At 40.3% G+C, this 18,887-nt stretch overlaps 1 protein-coding gene across 1 annotated transcript in view; it reads right to left on the bottom strand.

The window, feature by feature from the left end:
• Nucleotides 1–18,887, bottom strand: part of LOC144508500 (contactin-associated protein-like 2) — a 1,535,312-nt gene that overhangs the window by 972,041 nt on the left and 544,384 nt on the right. Inside the window, exons 7-9 of the mRNA XM_078236477.1 lie at nt 18,232–18,416; nt 15,467–15,607; nt 8,465–8,729 (exon numbers count right to left, since the gene is read on the bottom strand). Coding sequence (XP_078092603.1) covers nt 8,465–8,729; nt 15,467–15,607; nt 18,232–18,416 — 591 coding nt within the window. The remainder of the gene's footprint in view (nt 1–8,464; nt 8,730–15,466; nt 15,608–18,231; nt 18,417–18,887) is intronic.

Here is an 18,887-nt window from a genome sequence, read left to right as displayed (position 1 = left end):
AAGGGGAACAGAGACTTCCCCGGGAATTATAGACCGGTGAGTCTCACTTCTGTTGTCGGCAAGATGTTGGAAAAAATTATAAGGGATAGGATTTATAGTTATTTGGAGAGTAATGAATTGATAGGTGATAGTCAGCATGGTTTTGTGGCAGGTAGGTCGTGCCTTACTAACCTTATTGAGTTTTTTGAGAAAGTGACCAAGGAGGTGGATGGGGGCAAGGCGGTGGACGTGGTATATATGGATTTTAGTAAGGCGTTTGATAAGGTTCACCATGGTAGGCTTCTGCAGAAAATGCAGATGTATGGGATTGGGGGTGATCTAGGAAATTGGATCAGGAATTGGCTAGCGGATAGGAAACAGAGGGTGGTGGTTGATAGTAAATATTCATCATGGAGTGCGGTTACAAGTGGTGTACCTCAGGGATCTGTTTTGGGGCCACTGCTGTTTGTAATATTTATTAATGATCTGGATGAGGGTATAGTTGGGTGGATTAGCAAATTTGCTGATGACACCAAAGTCGGTGGTGTGGTAGACAGTGAGGAAGGGTGTCGTAGTCTGCAGGAAGACTTAGACAGGTTGCAAAGTTGGGCCGAGAGGTGGCGGATGGAGTTTAATGCGGAGAAGTGTGAGGTAATTCACTTTGGTAGGAATAACAGTTGTGTTGAGTATAGGGCTAACGGGAGGACTTTGAATAGTGTGGAGGAGCAGAGGGATCTAGGTGTATGTGTGCATAGATCCCTGAAAGTTAGGAATCAAGTAGATAAGGTTGTTAAGAAGGCATATGGTGTCTTGGCGTTTATTGGTAGGGGGATTGAATTTAGGAGTCGTAGCGTTATGTTGCAACTGTACACAACTCTGGTGCGGCCGCACTTGGAGTACTGTGTGCAGTTCTGGTCCCCACATTACAGGAAGGATGTGGAGGCTTTGGACAGGGTGCAGAGGAGGTTTACCAGGATGTTGCCTGGTATGGAGGGGAGATCCTATGAGGAGAGGCTGAGGGATTTGGGATTGTTTTCGCTGGAAAGGCGGCGGCTAAGAGGGGATCTTATTGAAACATATAAGATGATTAGAGGTTTAGATAGGGTGGATAGTGGTAGCCTTTTTCCTCTGATGGAGAAATCCAGCACGAGGGGGCATGGCTTTAAATTGAGGGGGGGTAGTTATAGAACCGATGTCAGGGGTAGGTTCTTTACCCAGAGGGTGGTGAGGGATTGGAATGCCCTGCCAGCATCAGTAGTAAATGCGCCTAGTTTGGGGGCGTTTAAGAGATCCGTAGATAGGTTCATGGACGAAAAGAAATTGGTTTAGGTTGGAGAGTCACTGTTTTTTTTTAACTGGTCGGTGCAACATCGTGGGCCGAAGGGCCTGTTCTGCGCTGTAATGTTCTATGTTCTATGTACATCATCATAATTTACAGTTTAATAAAAATTCAGTTAACATTTTCTTCCTGACTGAACAACTTTTAAGCTCTTGAACTCTTTTTATTGTAATTTCTATGCTAATAAACAGGAGATGAATAATGTACTGATATAGTTCCCCTTTGATACTATAAATGGACCATCAGATGATCATCCCATGATTCAATATAACCGGAAAGGGAAAAGATTATTCCTTTCTCCGGGGAGTCATACTACCACACAGATCTTAAAAGATCAGATCAGTTTTATTCCTGAGCATAGTGGAGATGCTTTGATCAGGTAATGGCCTATTTCTCGTTCAGATCCCTGGATATATTGGAATTCTTAAATTAGAAACTGCTAGTGCATAGAAAAAAACGTCTCGCATGGTTTCCAATTTATCTTGTGTACTCCGGTAAATATTTTACCACAAAATCTGCATCATTCCTCGCAGCCTCTGTTAGAAAGTAATTGGATAGGTTTTCTGAGTTCCGCCTGATCTGCTCCCTGGGGATAAGCTGCTCTTTAGTCACACGCTTGAGGGTGCACTTTCTAACTTTTATTAAACTTACTCAGTTCATCTAGTTTTCTTTGATGAAACATGGACATTAGGCAAAGAGCTCTCAAATATGGCAGCAGCACTATCATCTTCTACCTTCAGAGGTTGTATGGTCTCTTCCTCTGCCAGCTGATGTATCCTACAATTGGCTGTACTTTTAAAAATACTGAATTAATAGGATAAATGCAGATCTTCTGGTCAGTGTGAAAAAGCTGTGTCCAACGCTGACTGTGATTTAATCTACCAACTTTCCTCTTTACACTGGAGCCTTTACACTTTCCATTACCAGTCCCAGCAAGGATGCAGTAATAAACTGATTCAGGAAGCAAATTGTCAAGCATAATAGCATTGTAGCCTGCCTCCTTTTTCTCATTATGAAGTGAAGATGAACCCTTTAAGGTCTGCCTTCAGTTCATTGCCTTAAAATGACATTGCACAGTTTCCTCTCAGTGACAGTGCTCGCCCGCCCCAACCCCAACAATGTTCACCCTGCGTTCTTGTCCCCAAAATTGTTCACCCCCCACAGCCAACAATGTTCAAATCCCAAGAATGTTCAACCCCCATTTCACAACAGTGTTTAACCCCCCCCCCCCACCTGCGCTCCCACCCCTGACAGCGTTCACTCCCCCCAACCACTCTCACCCCTGACAGTGTTCACTCCCCCCTGATCCGCTCTCACCCCTGACAATGTTCACCCCACTCAACATGTTTGTTGAGTACTGTCTGGGGAGTGGGAGGGAGTGAGTACCGCCAATGCGAAGGCAGGGGTAGGTGGTGAATATTGCTGGGACGTAAGGTGAGGTAAACATTGTTGGGAGGGAGATGCAGAACATGCATGGGGGTCTGAGTCAATTGCACTGGTTCAATGTGACATTGTAGCCCCTCTTCCTTGTCTCACAATTGCACCTCCCGGCCCCCCTGCCCCTAATGCACTGATGGACATCTAGTAGGGATGGAATCTTCTGACCTTAGCAGAGTAAGGTAATGTGCATGTACATAAAGTTTTGGCTACAGAAGATAAAACACAAGAGCACAATGTCTGAGGAAATTCAGGACCCAAAATCTTATTTCTGTTTAAAAATAATAAAATTTTGATTAACTCCAGCAGTCTTCAGATTTATTCAATTTCTTTCTTTCTCGGGTTTTAATATTTAAATAGGAAGTGCTGATTACAACATCTGGGAACTAATTTCAAGGAATCACTGACTCTGACTACAATGGAGCTGGATTAACATACTTCAGTTAATCATGGAAACTCCCCAGGTTAATAACTATATTTCTGCCAATGTTAATACAGCTCCTCACATCCTTTGGTTCGGCAATTCTTCCCAATGAGCTCCCCAATGAAGATTAACAAGTCACACTTTAATTTGAAAACAACTCAAGGGGATACTGTATTTTTCACCATTGAATTTTGTAAGTTCGTAGTGCATAACCCTAATAAGGGCTACTCCTTCCTTGACTATTTTTTAAAGCTATTTTTATTTTTCTTTAGATGGGGATTACTCCATTAGCTTATTGCTAGGTGCACATTGAAACCTGTCATCAAGTTTCAGAGTCTCAAGAACAAACAATTGAAGATGTACATAATTTTTGTTTACTCTTAGAGTGAAGGGCAAGGCTGGCAGAAGTCGGGAATCCTGGATGACTCGGGATATTGAGGCCCTGGTCAAGAAGAAGAAAGAGGCACATGACGTGCATAGGCAGCTGGGATCAAGTGAATCTCTTGGAGTACAGAGGGTGTAGGAGTAGAGTTAAGAGAGAAATCAGGAGGGCAAAAAGGGGACACAGAATTGTTTTGGCAGATAAGGCAAAGGAGAATCCAAAGAGCTTTTACAAATACATAAAGGGCAAAAGAGTAACAAGGGACAGAGTAGGGCCTCTTAAGAATCAACAAGGTAATCTATGTGCGGATCCACAAGAGATGGGTGAGATCCTAAATGAACATTTCTCATAAGTATTTACTGTCGAGAAAAGCATGGATGTTAGGGAACTTGGGGAAATAAATAATGATGTCTTGAGGAGTGTACATATTACAGAGAAGGAGGTGCTGAAAGTCTTAAAGCGCATCAAGATAGATAAATCCCCAGGACCTGATGAAGTATATCCCAGGACATTGTGGGAGGCTAGGGAAGAAATTGCGGGTCCCCTAGCCGAGATATTTGAATCATCGATAGTCACAGGTGAGGTGCCTGAAGATTGGAGAGTGGCAAATGTTGTGCCTTTGTTTAGAAAGGGCTGCAGGGAATAGTCTGGGAACTACAGGCCAGTTAGCCTCACATCTGTGGTGGGTAAATTGTTGGAAGGTATTTTGAGAGACAGGATCTACAGGCATTTAGAGATGCAAGGACTGATTAGGGACAGTCAGCATGGCTTTGTGACTGGAAAATCATATCTCACAAATTTGATTGAGTTTTTTGGAGGGGTAACCAAGAAGGTACATGAGGGCAGTGCAGTTGATGTTGTCTACATGGACTTTAGCAAGGCCTTTGACAAGGTACCGCATGGTAGATTGTTGCATAAAGTTAAATCTCATGGGATCCAGGGTGAGGTATCTCAATGGATAAAAAATTGACTTCTTGACAGAAGCCAGAGGGTGGTTGTAGAGAGTTGTTTTTCAAACTGGAGGCCTGTGACCAGCGGTGTGCCTCAGGGATCAGTGCTGGGCCCACTGTTATTTGTCATTTATATTAATGATTTGGATGAGAATATAGTGGGCATGGTTAGTAAGTTTGCAGATGACACCAAGATTGGTGGCATGGTGGACAGTGAGGAAGGTTATGTCCAATTGCAGCGGGATCTTGATCAATTGGGCCAGTGGGCTGACGAATGGCAGATGGAGTTTAATTTAGACAAATGCGAGGTAATGCATTTTGGTAGATTGAACCAGGACAGGACTTACTCAGTTAATGGTAGGGCATTGGGGAGAATTACAGAACAAAGAGATCTAGGGGTACAGGTTCACAGCTCCTTGAAAGTGGAGTCACAGGTGGACAGAGTGGTGAAGGCGGCATTCGGCATGCTTGGTTTCATTGGTCAGAACATTTGAATACAGGAGTTGGGACGTCTTGTTGAAGTTGTACAAGACATTGGTAAGGCCACACTTGGAATACTGTGTGCAATTCTGATCACCCTATTATAGAAAGGATATTATTAAAGTAGAAAGAGTGCAGAAAAGATTTACTAGGATGCTACCAGGACTTGATGGATTGAGTTATAAGGAGAGGCTGAATGGACTGGGACTTTTTTCTCTGGAGCGTAGGAGGCTGAGGGGTGAACTTATAGAGGTATATAAAATAATGAAGGGCATAGACAAGGTAGATAGTCAATATCTTTTCCCAAAGATAGGGGAGTCTAAAACTAGAGGGCATAAGCTTAAGTTGAGAGGGGAGAGATACAAAAGTGTCCAGAGGGGCAATGTTTTCACACAGAGGGTGGTGAGTGTCTGGAACAAGCTGCCAGAGGTAGTAGTAGAGGCGGGTACAATTTTATCTTTTAAAAAGCATTTTGATAGTTACATGGGTATAGAGGGATATGGGCCAAATGCGGGTAATTGGGATTAGCTTACGGGTTTTAAAAAAAAAAAATAAGGGCGGCATGGACAAGCTGGGCCAAAGGGCCTGTTTCCATGCTGTACACCCTATGACTCTATAGTATGAGTGAGTGTTCACTGCACAGAGAACAGTCCCACTTATTGTAAAGTGGATAGTTTAGGCAAAAAGTGAGAAAGTTAAGGCTCAAAGATTCTAATTGTGCATTCAGGGTGCAATCTACATGAAACGCGGGTGAGCTTCCTTACTTTTGTGCAGAACATCAACCAGTCTCAAATAATTAGTCAGTGGTATCTTGGCAGTGGAAATGATCCATAAGCAAGATAACTTTGAAAGAAACTGTCTATTTAGGTTAATAGCAGCCATTTTAAAAGGAGAATCTCATTACTTGTTAGAATGCAACTAACCAATGATAACATTTGATCGGTTATAATGTAATCAATGGTAACATGCTGCGAGGGTCAACTAACTAGCTGAACTGGTAGGCAATGTAACCAATGACAAAATGATGTGGTGGTCAGCTGACCAGCATAAATAAGAAGCAGTTTGGGAATTGTGAAGAACTTGTATGGCCCAGGGTATGGCCTCAGTGATGGAGTAATGAAGTGTCTGTATTAAATCTTTCTCTTTGATTTACTTGCTGAAGTAAGTTCTTTTTATTGCTTGCAACTGAAGAATTCCTTCTGCTGGATGAACATCACTAAGGCTCAGCATGTATTAAAAAATATATAATTAATATTCAAATTCATTTAAATTTTGGGTCAATTTTTTAAAATCTGTTTCAACTTATTAAATTAATTCTTGGAGTGTGGACATCGCTGGCAACCTCAGCAGTAATTGTCCTAACTGCCCTAGGGAAGATGATGGTAAGCCAGTTGGTTGTTACAATTTGATCTACCTTTTGTAGACAGGACACTTCTGGGCAATTTTCCATATTGTCAGGCCAATGCCAGTGTTTTGCTGCACTGGAACGTTTTGTCTTAGGGCATGGCTAGTTCTGGGACATAAGGTTAGGTGGTCATGCTAAATTGCCCTTTAGTGTCAGGGGGGCGAGCAGGGTAAATATGTGAGGTTAAGGGGATAGGGCCTGGGTGAGATTGTTTTTGGTGCAGACTCAATGGGCCGTATGGCCTCCTTTTGTACTGTAGGGATTCTATGATTCTAAGTCATTAACATACAACCGGGACACTGTCAGCATAGCCTTTGCTGTATCCAATCCCTTCTGTCATTTCTTGATTTCATGTCTAGTAAATCAATTTGGTTGAAGACTGGTATCTGTGATGCTGGAGACCTGATCATCCACCCAGCACTTTTTGCTGAAAATGGTTTCAAACTCTTCAGCATTGCCTTTTGCACTGTTGTGCTCAGTTTCCCCATCATTGAGGATGGGGATATTTGTAGATGCTCCTCCTCTGGTTGGTTGTTTAATTATTCACCACCATTCAGGACTGTCGAGCTTTGATCTGACCCATTGGTTGTGAGCTCGCTTAGCTCAGTCTATAGAATACTGCTTCTATTTAGTATGCATGTAGTCCTAAATTGTAGCTTCCCCAAAATTTCACTTTATTTTTAGGTACAGGTGATGCTGTTCCGGGAAGTTCTTTTACTCTCCTCGGTGAGCCAGGATTGATCACCTGGCTTGATGGTAAATACGCAGTTTCTTTGTAGCAGTTTCATATAACCAAGTGGCTTGGTTAACTGAAGCAGTTAAGAGGTAAATGTGTTGCTATGATTCTGGCGTCACATATTGTTCAAATCAAGGTGAGCAGGTTTCCTTCTCTGAATAACATCAGTGGATAAAATGGGCTTTTATGACAATCAGTAGTTTGTCACTGTTACTGATATTGGCTTTTTTTTTCAGATTTATTTTAAGAACAAAATTGAAATTCCTCAGCTGCTGTGATGTAATTTGAACTCATGTCTCCAGGTCAATAAATTCAGGCTTCTGGATTAGTAGTCTAGCAACATAATCATTATACTTCTATACCCAGTATAAATGCAGGGGTTTAATGACATGGTCATAACAAAAATAAGTGGGAGAAGTTGAACTAATATCAGTAGATCCAGTTACTAATCCAGATCAAATGGTCAAGTGCCCAGATCATCAACAACCTGTCCTGGTCCCTCCACATTGATGTTATAGTTAAGAAAGCCCACCAAAGCCTCTACTTTCTCAGAAGGATAAGGAAATTTGGCATGCCTGCTGCGACTCTCACCAATTTTTACGGATTCTGCATAAAAAGCATCCTTTCCGGATGTATCATAGCTTGGTATGGCACTTGCTCTGACCAAGATTGCAATAAACTATTGTGAATGTAGCCCAGTGCATCACACAAACCAGCCTCCCATCCATTGACTCTGTCTACATTTCCCACTGCCTCAGAAAAGCAGCCAGCATAATCAAGGACCTCACACACCCAGGACATTCTCTCTTCCACCTTCTTCTATTGGGAGAAAGATACAAAAGTCTGAGGACACATACCAACTGACTCAAGAACAGCTTCTTACTAGGTGCCATCAGACTTTTGAATGGACCTACCTTATATTAAGTTGATCTTTCTCAACACCCTAGCTATGACTGTAACACTACTTTCTGCACTATCTCCTTTCCTTCTCCCCTATGTACTCTATGAATGGTATGTTTTGTCTGACTCACACACAAGAAACATTATTTTTCACTGTATCCCAATACACGTGACAATAATAAATCAAAGATTGTTCCATGATTATAATTTCAATCATGCATCATGCTCTGAAAGAAAGTCCTGAACACTTTCACTTGTAAAATGCTGATAAAAATGAGCAGAAATATAAAAATGGGATATTAAAATTATTGAGAATGCTTTGATTTTCTGTGAGGAGGTCTCATCTGTGATTCTCATATTTCATTGCTAAAATGTACAGCTTTAACCAAACTTAGTTGAAGATTTGAAGAGTTTTATTTGTTTTACACGTACCTGCAGACATCTCAATGCTATTCATCTTTGTCTGGTTGACGCTGATGTTAATGCTGACTTTTCCATCACTGAGGTCAATTTCCACCATTCCACAGCCAGGGGCAAATTTGCCGAATAAGAGTAAACTGTTGGGGTTCCACGTCCGAAACATAAAACTGACTGAAAACAAATCCTGGTTCACGTGTCCAGGCAGCAACAAGTAACTGCTGCTATTGAAAAACACAGGAATGGCACGAGATTCCACACAGGAGAAGCTCAGGTTACCCTGGAAGGAAAAATAAGGAACAAGTATTGATACATTAAACATAGATCCAGTGTCTACACATTTTTTCCCCAAATGGTGCAAAGGCCTTCCTACTTCACAGCAATTATTCACTTCTTTTCTGTTGCATAAGCGTTTGTAGAACTCGTTCCTTTCATTTGGAAGATCGTAAATTCAGGCCCCAGTCAAGGACCTGAGCACAAATTCCAACCCGATGATCTCGTGCAATGTTGCGGGATGGCAGTATTGTTGGAAGTGCAGTCTTTCAGATGGGGTTTTAAATTGTGGCCCTGTTTGCCTTTTTAGGTGGACATAAAAGATCTGAGAGCATGCATTTAAAGATGAGCAGGGGAATTTCCTCCAGTACTCTGCCAAATAAATTGTGGAGCCTTGTTATGTGCAAATAGGTTGCCTTGTTTCCAACATTACAGCAGTTACTACACTTCAAAAGTACTTAATTGGCTGGAAAGTATTTTGGGACATTTTAAGGTTGTGAAAGATGCCACATAAATGCTCTTTCTTTGGATGACTAATCTCATCAAGACAACAAGCAGCATGCCCTGCATATTTAGTCTAGCAATACTGAGACTGATTGAACCAAACAAACTGCTGATTGATCAGCTAACACAACATAAATGAGGCCTTGAACCTTGTTTATTGTTACAGACAATATTGTTACAGGCTGCAGTGCTTTTAATCACTAGTTCAGTGAGAGACTATAAGAGAGTGCTTATGTTACACCTTATTTCCAGAATTTAGTCAATGCAACCCGTTTGGAAGATGTTAATACTTGTTTCAGATTGTGCGGAAAAAAGCAAAGTTACCTTGTCTTTCTGTTGGCAGAGAAAGGTCTTCTCAGGCTATCCTGGCTCCTCGATCTGTGCTGCCTTATGCTAGCCAAGCTACAAACTACACAGGCCTATAATTGGCTATTGAGACCAATTTGTTTTCTTCACAGAGATGCAGGTTAATTCTGCTGTTCTGCACTGTTTGTCTGCTATTTTGTTTTCCTTGGAGAAGTATCAGTATTGACTATATCTCTATCTGTTACCACTTAAGTACTACCTTATTATTAATTCTTTGCACATACACACCCATGCTGATATACTCCATGCATAAAATTACATTTACTGTCATCCGCAAATTTTGAAATAGCACTTCCAATTCACAAGTCCAAATAATTTATGGAAATGGTGTACAACAATAGTCTCCGAACAATGGAATACCTCTTTCCCCTCTTCTGCCAGTCTGAATAACTTAACACCTACTCTATCTTTTCTGCTTTTTAACCATTTCTGGCACTTGTCCCTGACTCTGCATGTTTTGGCCTTAGATTGTGAGGTTGTGACTTTTGAATCTTGAATTTGAAGTCTTTTAAAAATCCACATATATTCATCCACAGTATTGTTCTTGTTTACTCTTTGTTATTTCTTCAAAGAATACAAAAAAGTTGGTCAAGCATGACTTTCCCTTCATAAAACCACACTATTCTCTCATTATATTTCTTTACTGTATTTTCAGGTTTGGGGTGGTTTGCCTACCTCATTAGCTGTGGAACCCTTGGTGTCTCTCAACCTATCTTGTTATTTAAGTGTGTACAGAATACTTCAAATATTGCATATTTGAGTCATAAATTATTATGAAAGACATTTAATAATAAATTATTATATAAAGACATTTAAGTTAAAGTTTAAAAATTGCATTGTGTTTACATCATGCTACATTAGATACTGTAAGAAAAAATAATCACTGAGGAATGTTGTTGCCCGATGAAAAAACCTTATAATTCACAGAATCAAGGAATTGATACAGCAAAGGCACCATTCGGCTCATAGTGACTGTGTTGGTTGGCCATTGTCTCTTATCTCTGTATTCCAAGGAAGTACAGGGACAAGTTTTCTGCAGGATTTAAGAAGTGAATCTAAATGTGGTGATGAGGCTAAAACCTCAAGCTGGTGCAGACCCAGCCTTGGATCACTGTGATGTCCCGATTTTGTCCTTCCATGTTGAACTTTGAGCAAAATACAAACGTTTACTCATCACCAGGATGGAAATCAGACGTTTCCTCACTGTCACTACGTAGGCCGCATGAGAGGACAGATCATTGAATCATAGAATCTCGACTGCGCAGAAAGAGGCCATTCAGCCCCTCAAGCCTGCACTGACAACAATCCCACCCAGGTCCCATCCCCATAACTCCACATATTTACCCGCTAATCTCTCTAACACTAAGGATCAATTTAGCATGGCCAATCAACCTAACTGGCGCATTTTTGGAGTGTGGGAGGATGTTGGAACACCTGGAGGAAACCCACGCAGACACGGGGAGAATATGTAATCTCCATACAAACAGTGACCCGAGGCCGGAAATGAACCCGGACCCCTGGCGCTGTGAGGCAGCAGTGCTAATCACTGTGCCACCGTGCTGCCCCATGTATATGATGACAACGTGAATCAAACTGACCTTCAGCAAATATATATTTGAAGTGTCAAATTGGAAACATGAGCAAGTTCTACAGGATAATCCAGGAATCGGATTTCAATATGTGTGTGTTTCACACAACAAGATGCTCATGCTCCAGGCATTTAAATGGAGTTGACTCAAATCAACAAGAAAATGATTTTTCACAGCTTGTACTTTTTGGAAAACAATCTGTTGTTGATGTCTTTCTGTGCTTCTTTGTTGACCTGATTAGTAATGATTACTGACGGGAGACAGTTCCAGCTGTTCATTTTAAAATGGCACTTGTTTCAGCAGTATGGATGTCCCATTGTTCTGCTATAATAGAAGGGTGTGTTTACCAAGACTGATTTTTAAAAAAACTGCTGGTATATTTATAGAACTGTTCCATAGCAACAATTATTAAGAATAGAAGTTATAACATCTTCCAGCAATAGTTGGAGGAGTAACTGACAGTTAGGACAGAGTAGAAATCTATTGTTAGAATGATATTCTTATTGCCCGAGGAAAAGAGTTCACAATTACTGCCAGAAAGGAGCAATGTGATGCAGTAAACTATCTACCTTTGTGCAGCATTTGAAAGCATGTCATAGATAGAGTGGCTTCAGCATTAGGAGATGAACCATCAACAAACTGTATAGTGTTAGGGATCATTTTATATGACAGAAGATTGCAGTGAGTGGGTTGTGTATTGTTCATATCCTGAGGCTAGATTGATCTACGAACTGATGCTAGCTATCAATTCGATATGAGATCAATAGCGATATTGCTAATAAGAGGTCACTACTAAAATTTTACTTGTTGCACGTGACTCGTCTTTATCGCTATTATGTAATAAAAATATATAGGTTAGCTATTTCCAGATTTTCCCAAAGGCAAAATGCAGTGCTAACTTAAAAGTTAACTATAGTCTTATTCATTAATTGGTATTTCAACCACATCTTCTTTGAGTCACCAAGTGTACACGAATCAATAGTAGTACTTTCCTGTAACTTAGCTGCAAGACTATAGCCTCATTGATTTGCAGCAACAGAGATATCTGTAGCAATATATCAAACTGATAATAGTTTTAAATTAACACTAACAATAAAGAACTTATGTAGCATCTTTCATGACTTGAGGACATTGTGATGGCCTATGGCAATAGGGCAAATGTGTAACTGCTTGGAAATATTTGTGAAATATGTAATTATTTTCAAGAATGTTTGGAAAGATTTTTTTAAGAGTTTGCATCAACTGTAAAAGGGACCAGTTGTAATTTTCTTGAACAATAAGGAAGCCTGCTTCATGTGACCAGGTGACCCCTGACCCGACAGCAGTAGCAATAGGGAGGAGTTTAAGTTACAAAAAGCCCTGGGGTTAGATACAAAGGAATGCTGCAGGAAAAGCAAATCCACAGACAAGGGAAAGTTGCAGCAGAGGGGAGAACAGCAAAGGCACATTCATCCAGGAGCTGTGTGTATAATACATTTGAGCAGGACAAGAAGACAAAGACAGGATTAGAAATAGTTAGGAATTGACAATTTTACTGCTGCTGTTTCAGTTTCTCTGGAGCCAACCAGACTCTTTATTGGGATTTATTAAAAGGACCAGGTAAAGGAGCCTTTGAGGAATCTGTACCATTAAGACTGTTACGAACCTAGCTAAGGAAGTTCAGCAGAAGTGTACCTTTTGGATGTCCAGTGATTCTGGGACCTCGATAGAATACAGTGATCAATGAATGTGATTCAGGGGCCAAAACAATTGAGCAGGAAAGTGAAAGATTCGATAAATCAGAGGATGAATTGGAGAGCTTTGGAACTATATGTGGTGCCACATGTCTGCAGGTGCTCAAGTTGTACAAGATGTATCTTTGTTGTGTCAACTATTTAGAGTGAAATTTTGGCATGTCATTTGTCTGTTAATTCATGACTAATTTGCATTAGTTTGGATTCATGTTGATATAAAAACTACAATCTTGTTGATAATTTCTTCATTTGGGAGTCATTTAGTAAATTTGGTTACTTTGGTTGACGGTTCTCAGTGATTTACAACCAATGAGATACTTTGAAAGTTTAATCATTGTTGTAAGATAAGGAAACTTGGTAGCCAATATACAGACAGCAAAAGGCAATGAGACAATGACTAGGTGTCTTTTTAAATCATATTTTTTGGGAGATAAATACGGATTAGGATACTGGGATAAGTTCCCCACTCTTCTTCAAATCGTGCCAAGGGTCTTTTATGTCTCTCCCAGAGGGCAGAATAGTTTCAAAAGAACTGTTGCCAGGAACAGGCCCTTTGGCCCACCAAGCCTGTGCCGATCACGTTGTCACCATGCCTGTGCCGATCACGTTGTCCTATCTGGGCCAACCGTCTGTATCCCTTTATACCCCGCCTGTTCATGTGTCTACCCAGTTAAGTCTTAAATGTCGCTAACATATCTGCCTCAACCACCTCACTTGGCATTCCAGGCCCCCACCACCTTCTGCGTAAAAAAGACTTCCTCCGCACATCTCTACTGAACCTTTCCCCCCTTACCTTGAACTTGTGCTCCCTTGTAATTGTCATTTCTGCCCTGGGAAAAAGCTTCCAACTGTTCACCTTATCTATGCCCCTCATAATTTTATAAACTTCTATCAGGTCACCCCTCAGCCTCCAACTTTCCAGGGAGAACAATCCCAGTTTATTCCATCTCTCCTCATAGCAAATACCCTCTATACCAGACAACATCCTGGTAAACCTTTTCGGTACTCCCTCCAAAGCCCCCACATCGTTCTGGTAGTGGTGACCAGAATTGGACACAGTATTCCAAATGTGGCCTAACCAACGTTTTATACAACTGTAACATAATTTGCCAACTTTTATACTCGATGCCCTGGCTGAAGCATGCCATATGCTTTCTTCACCACATTTTCCACCCGTGCTGCCACTTTTAAGGATCTGTGGACCTGTACTCCCAGATCTCTGTGTGTCTATGCTCCTGATGGTTCTGTCATTTATTTTAGAGCTCCCACCTGAATTGGATCCACCAAAATGCATCACCTCACATTTGTCCAGATTAAATTCCATCTGCCATTTCTCTGCCCCATTTTCCAGCCTATCTATATCCTGCTGTATTCTCTGACAATCTTCATCATTATCCGCAACTCCAGCAATCTTAGTATCATCTGCAAACTTGCTAGTCAGTCTCACTTTAACGTCTCACCCAAAAGAATGCACCTGCAACAGTGAAGCACTTCCTCAGTACTGCATGGAGCCACCAGCCTACATCATGTGCTCAAGTCCCCAGTGTGGGGCTTGTAGCCAAACCCTTTGACACATTGGCAAGACTCGTGCCTTGCCTATCTATTTTCTACATAGCTCCCAAACATTGCATGTTCCATATGTTTCAGAGCAGTAATGGACAGATTTGCTCCAATCACTAGAAATATTGTAAAGCAATAGCTAATACAAGAAGTTCATACAACCAGTAAATTTTACTGTAATACCTGTTCTGTGCAAGAGGTGCTGTTGCTAAGAATAATAAAAACTCTATATAATGCAGTGTCAAGTCCTTAAAAAAAATGCAAGTCGTACCACAGAGGACTGGAGCTTTGAAGTGCTGTACCAAAAGAAGGAAAGATGTAGCCATATACTTTTCAGACTTCATGAAGTGAGCCATTGAACTCAGTCATGCCATGAAAAGCAGTAATGAGAAGGTGCAAAAACAAGGATGGATGCTTGCCACCAGAAGAGAAGGGAGATCAAGGGTCATTCGTCCTTTGCTGTGCTTTTGTGTTAACAGTGTAGTTGCAAAGCAGAATTGGCGTGAACCTGGGGTAGATACTGTTCACACATAAAATACAGATTGATATATGGGGCAACCTCAAGTGGCAAAATGATTAGAAAACAACTACAATAACCAGGAAGTAAAGCTTTCATTTAAGATTGATAAGTCATACCAGAGCAGTGACCTGTTATGCAGAAAGCAACACAGAGAAATGATTTAATCTGTCAATATTGATGCCAAATTCTAAAACATTTATCAAGTTGCTTTGCAGAAAAGAAGAAAACATAATGCATAATCAACACAGAAACAGCTCTTACCAGAAAGGAAATGATGGCACAATAGAGAATAACAAAACATCTATAATCTCCAATACTTGTCCTTTCTTCTTAATGTTAATTGATTATCACATTTATGTCTTTATGTTCTTCATTTTACAGGACCTTGTTTTCAAAGACTTGGAGCAACTTCAGTCAGGTCATCATGAATACATCAACTTAACTTCACTCATTGCCAAATCAATGATCTTACCACTTTAGATGTGTCTAGTTTTCCTCTCCTGGCGAGATCAGTGATATTAATTCCATTGTAATTTATAGACTCCATACAGCCTTTGAAATTTTTTCCATTGAAGCTTGGCTTTCCAGAAAATGGCATTCCCCCAAAACTGAGCTTGAAGGATAAATGAAATGGTGTTTTACATTGTACACATGAAAATACAGAATTTTACATGTTACATTCCATTGTAAAATCTGACAGCATACAAGTTAGATACTGGAGGATTTGGAAAGCTAAACCTTTCCTTGTGCTACATAAGTAAGAAATATACAATCCAATGAATTTATTATTTTTCATAATCTACTCTGGCCAGTTCATCAACATTCTTGGTTCTGCTTGCATGCCTTAAAAAGAATAATGATTTTCCAAGCACTTGAAAGGAGTTATGAACCACACTGTCAGCAGCTTCAGCAAATGCTGTGATAACTGGGCCATTTAAAAAATATATCAAATGGCAGTAAAGCAGGTCTTAATATTATAGTATCATTATTGCTCATATGGCTGGATTATGACATTATCAATTATTTTAGTGAGTCATTTTAAAATTCTAAGAATTGGTGGGAACCTATGGGTGGTGTGATGAGTGTAATGTGATGAGTTCAGTTGGATTCTTTCCCTTCTATGGCCAAACAGGCCACAGGCTGTAGCTTATAGGACAGAGATAAAACAGCTCAGATGACCGAATACACAGGACATAGGCCATGTCAAAGACAATGGACACTTTCTGGTCAAACAGAGTTGTTTACCAGACACAGGGGCACCTTAACCCCTTATTTGAGAGGGAGATACGTGACCTATGTACATCCAGCACCACAGGCATGGCCGTTGGGTGCACACCCAAAGGTTGATTGGACTTTATCGATGAGGATGATCAAGCCCTGATCTATTGATTGGTGATCCTCAAGAGACCGCCCAAAAGGGCGCAAAACCAACGAGGGATAAAAGGTGCTGCACAACGGAAGAATCCCTCTCTCCCATGAATGACAATAACGGTGACCACACCAGCAATGACTAGCACAAGGAGAGCCACCACACCAATGATGGAAGGAAGACCAGACCCAGAATATCAGACCAGACCAAAGGAGCAGACTATGCAGAGGACTGCGGAGACCAACACGCTTATAAAGACCAATATCTGCCTGGGTACTTGCCAGTCATGCAAAAGTGAAGTCAAGGTCTAATATTGAACTTGAACTTTAGTATTCTGTAAATAATTTAGTATTGATTATGTGGGTGATTAATATCAATTGTGTGTGTGAATAAATATTACTGCACTAACAAGTCAACTCGCAATTCTTTGTCCACCGTATAAGGGTTAAAAATGGCAGACCCAACACTTCCCAGGTATTAACAAGTGATAAGCATTACAGGAGTTTGCAATAACTTCCTCCCTTTTTAAATAATTCAACCACTTCCCTACCCAAGTTTCACTCGACTGGTAAATATAATGAAAATGCCAGAAGTCAACATGCGCAATTTATTGCTAAGTTCAGCAGAAAGCTGAAATGTTGTCAATAATGTGCCCATGTATATATGACACAGCACAAACTGTATAAACTATGATTGGACCTTCATAGTTTTCTGTAGATAGGATTATATTTTCTTATTCCTTATTTCAAGTGTGTCACACACATTCACCCATGTAAAACACCCTTAAAGTTGCAGACCTGAATCCTCCATTCCCTCCCTCCCATCCATTAAAAATATCTGCAGCCCCATTTTGCCCCCTATGGGCAAATGTGGGTGTGAAGATTCATGTGCATGTACATTTAGAGGACTGATAACAACACTGAAAATAAAAAGCACAAAAGCCAATGGAGAGCAAGCTCCCACCACTAAGAAGAGAATCAACTCCAGTACCCATGAAAATGGAAATGAACTGTATGTACACAACACAACTCCTCTCAAATGCCAAACACCCACCAGGGATATCATTTGTGCTAGTCTGCCAGATGTACAAGAGGGTTCCGTTCATCTACTGCTGCAAGTTTGTTGGAATCCCTAGAGTAGTGGTATAAATGGCTATTTACACCATTTTGATGATTTTCCACCAACTTTCTGCTGAAATTATGCTATGAGATTGGGAGAAATTTTTGAAAATTCAACCCATTTGTTTTATATTTGTTTGAAAAATAATTTGAATTTGCATCTAAATTATCCTTTCATCATAACTCTCAAACATCTCAAAGTGCTCCAAATAGACGGAATTGCTTTTTGTATGCATGACTATCATGGAGGCAAATTAATTTGTTCCCTGCATCATGCTTTACACCTTATGATCTCCCACACCATTAACGTTGGAAGATATGATATTTTCCACAGACCCCCAATGCATTACTTTGGTACTTGGATGCATAAATTAATTGTTTGACCATTCTCTTTGAAATCTAATTGCTGTAACCACCCGAGTTTGATTTTGGCCAACTGTATCAAAGAACATGGAATCCTCAATTCAACTAGAAAATATTTTGATTGTAGGGAAGTCTGTTAGTATTCGTTGTCATTTTAGTCCTTTTTAAAGGATGAAAATATATCATGTCACAGGATTAAGAAAAACTATAAAAGTTGGAAAAATCTAATTTCTAACTCAAGCTATTCGTAATGCTTTGTAGTTCTGTGCACCTCTGATGAAAATTTATGCCCATTACATCAACTTATCTTCTGCTTTCAGATACTGACTGGTATGTTGTATATTTACAGCATTTTCTGTTTTTATTCAAAAGCCAATGATCCATTACCTCATAGTCTAGATCCAAGTGGTCAAATTCTCCATTAGTTCTGAAATGCTGCGTCTCTCGGTCCAGTGTAAAATTGATATTGCGTCCATAGCGCTCAATGATCACAGAGTGCCAGTGATGGTCATCTAGGAGGCTGCCAGTTGTAACAGAGGTGTCACCATTGATTGAGCTGTGCTGATTACTACCTGCAGATTAATATCAAACGTTAGTCAGTGGCAGTTCCAACATTGAAATGGAAAGTAGAAAGATCACAAAATTGGATGAGATTAAATTAGAAACTGTAATTAAAGGTACAGATAACCATAAGGATTACATTGTCTGCATCTACTAAATAAACAACAGCAGAAATAATGAAATAATTAAAGTCTAATAGCATCAATCTCTGACTAATAAATATATAAAATATTTCAGCAAAATTGAGTTTACAAAACGTAAATCTTTTATTCAGCATATGAGGTGGCTTTAAACAAAGTTTAAAGGCATAAGGAAGTTCTGGTCATGGCAGAATAGTGAACCAATTTTTACAATAGCACAGTGCAAACATTTGGGCAAAATTGCTCTTGGTAATGCTGAAAGGTTACTGTTGATTCAAAGTAGAGGGGGAATATTTCATGCTAAAGGAACTCCTTCAGCTAACTGCTTGACGTGAAGTTGCC

Source organism: Mustelus asterias, chromosome 2 (assembly GCF_964213995.1).
Source record: "Mustelus asterias chromosome 2, sMusAst1.hap1.1, whole genome shotgun sequence".
In the NCBI taxonomy this organism is placed as follows: Eukaryota; Metazoa; Chordata; class Chondrichthyes; order Carcharhiniformes; family Triakidae; genus Mustelus; species Mustelus asterias.
Note: the sequence above shows the minus strand (reverse complement) of the source record. Positions and strands in the feature narration are given on the sequence as shown.